Source organism: Abrus precatorius, unplaced genomic scaffold, assembly GCF_003935025.1.
Source record: "Abrus precatorius isolate BTA unplaced genomic scaffold, Abrus_2018 Scaffold8, whole genome shotgun sequence".
NCBI lineage: Eukaryota > Viridiplantae > Streptophyta > Magnoliopsida > Fabales > Fabaceae > Abrus > Abrus precatorius.
Genome location: NW_020874428.1, coordinates 5,136,887 through 5,138,967, shown reverse-complemented (window position 1 = coordinate 5,138,967; position 2,081 = coordinate 5,136,887). Strand labels below are relative to the sequence as shown.

Sequence of the window (2,081 nt, the reverse complement as noted above, 5' to 3'; positions counted from 1 at the left end):
TTCATAGAAGACAAACAGGACCCGATTTATTCTCACTCTCATCGTGCATGTGACCAAATATCTATATTTTTTTTTTATCTGTAATAGTACATAAACGTAAGGAAAACTTAATGAACTAGCAAGGGTCCACGATGGAATGTCTCAAAAGATGGGAGATACATGCATACAGTGAGGAAATCAAAGGTTCATTAAGGTTGATGCGTGGTAAAATATCAAGGGCATTTGGGTTTGCCCTTAGAGTTCTTCATGTCCCTGTAGCAAGGGCACTCGTGCTTGTTCCCATACGTTCCAGACGGCACACACTTGCATTTGGTGCAGCAGATCCCGCAGAACCTTAGGCACCTGTCCTTCATCCCGGCCCTAGCGCACCTCTTCGCGCACATAGAGGAGCAATAACCTGATTCACATCGCACCCGAAATAATAAAGATTATGTATCTAAAAATAATATATATTAAAATATAATGTTTTGAAAAAATCATAAAAACATGAAGTTAACAAATTATAGTTAATGATTCTTAATACAGGTATATAAATTCAAAATTGGAAAGAGTAAAAATTATTAATTTTTAAAAATTTATTTTTCATATTCCTGTAATTATTAAAAAAAATCTCATATTTTAATATTTTAATTTATTTTTCCCATATAAATAAAAAAGAGCCATATGTAATATTGAAATGTATGTATAACAAAAAGTACCGTTGTCAGTTGAAATAAAACTCAAAAAATATTGCTATCAAGTATTAGGAAATCAATTATGTTCTTTTAACAACTTAAAGATTTAAATTATATACAATTATTTTTTTATATAAATATCCTAAAACTATATTTAAAAGTTCTTCTCAACTGGTATCTTAAAAGCGTTGCTTGATTAAAGAGTGTATATTTTCATTAGAAATTATATTGAAATACATTCAAATTATTTACATGAGCGTACTTTTACAACTTTTGAATAAATTTTTTAATTATTTTTTTTATATTTAAAAAATTGTTAACTTTTACTCTTAGATTGAAAATAAGGAACTGAAATAATAATAATATATTTAAAATAAAAATATTAACTAAATTGAGGATAAAAAACTAAAATAATAAACTTTATTAAAAAAAATGTAATTATTACATTAAGAATGTAAAAATATGATAAATATTTATTTTCAATAAAAATTTAATACATTTACATACTTAAAATTAATATTCAATATTAAATTAACAAAATCATAAAATATAAACGGGTACCTTTAAATATCCTTAAATAGTACAAAAAATGTTAGTGGGAGAGACACCTAAGTATCTTCTGTATATTATTAAAATATACATATAAATTACTGTTTTTTTAAAGAGAAAAAACAGTAATATATATTGTATCATATTCAGTGTAAAATTTTAATAATTTAAATAACACAACTGTAAGCTGTATGTAAAGTGCAATACTACTACTAATTATGCTCAAGGCTAAGGCATACCAGATCTAGCCATGGACACTTCAAACAAAGAGGAGCTGAGGACAAGGCACATAAGTAGCACAGCTGCAAATGCTAGCTTCATCTTGGTTTCGCAGTGTAGAAAAGAGAAAAGAGGGAGGAGAAGTATATCTAGATGTGATTGTGATGAAGGGGGTATGGTAGTTAATTAGAGTGGCACGCGATGGAGCAGAGGACGAACTCTGAATTTTGAAGCTTATTTAGGATGCGGTGTGAAAGTGTGAGCCAGTGAGTGGGGTTATTTATAGTAACAAATAAAGGGTAGGTGAAAGGAGTAGGAAGGTGTTACAATGAGACTTTATTACTATGTAGTACCCCTTCTCCAGTAAAATCGCTTGGCATCAAAGTTGCAAGCTTAGACACAGCTGGCTAGTGGTTTTGGTATATTGTGAAGAACCTGCGTACATTTTGGATTTATTAATCCCTATATTTTAATTGTCATTTGTCCCCTATATATGTGATGGACATGGACGTTGCATTGCATATTGATATTGGCAAGTTGCCATATTCATTGCATGGTATGAGTTGTTCTTTCTCGGAAGAAACAGCACTAAAGCTTTGTTTACGTGGCTTCAACTTTGGTACCTGAATCCTCCATTCT

At 30.0% G+C, this 2,081-nt stretch overlaps 1 protein-coding gene across 1 annotated transcript; it reads right to left on the bottom strand.

Moving 5' to 3' along the window:
• Positions 1-212: 212 nt before the first annotated feature.
• On the bottom strand, positions 213-1,583 carry LOC113848015 (peamaclein-like). The gene is made up of 2 exons (XM_027477365.1): positions 1,463-1,583; positions 213-397 (listed from the first exon to the last, which is right to left on the bottom strand). The coding sequence occupies exons 1-2, from the start codon at positions 1,542-1,544 to the stop codon at positions 213-215; spliced, it is 267 nt and encodes an 88-aa protein (XP_027333166.1). The 5' UTR covers positions 1,545-1,583.
• Between the last annotated feature and the right edge of the window lie 498 nt (positions 1,584-2,081).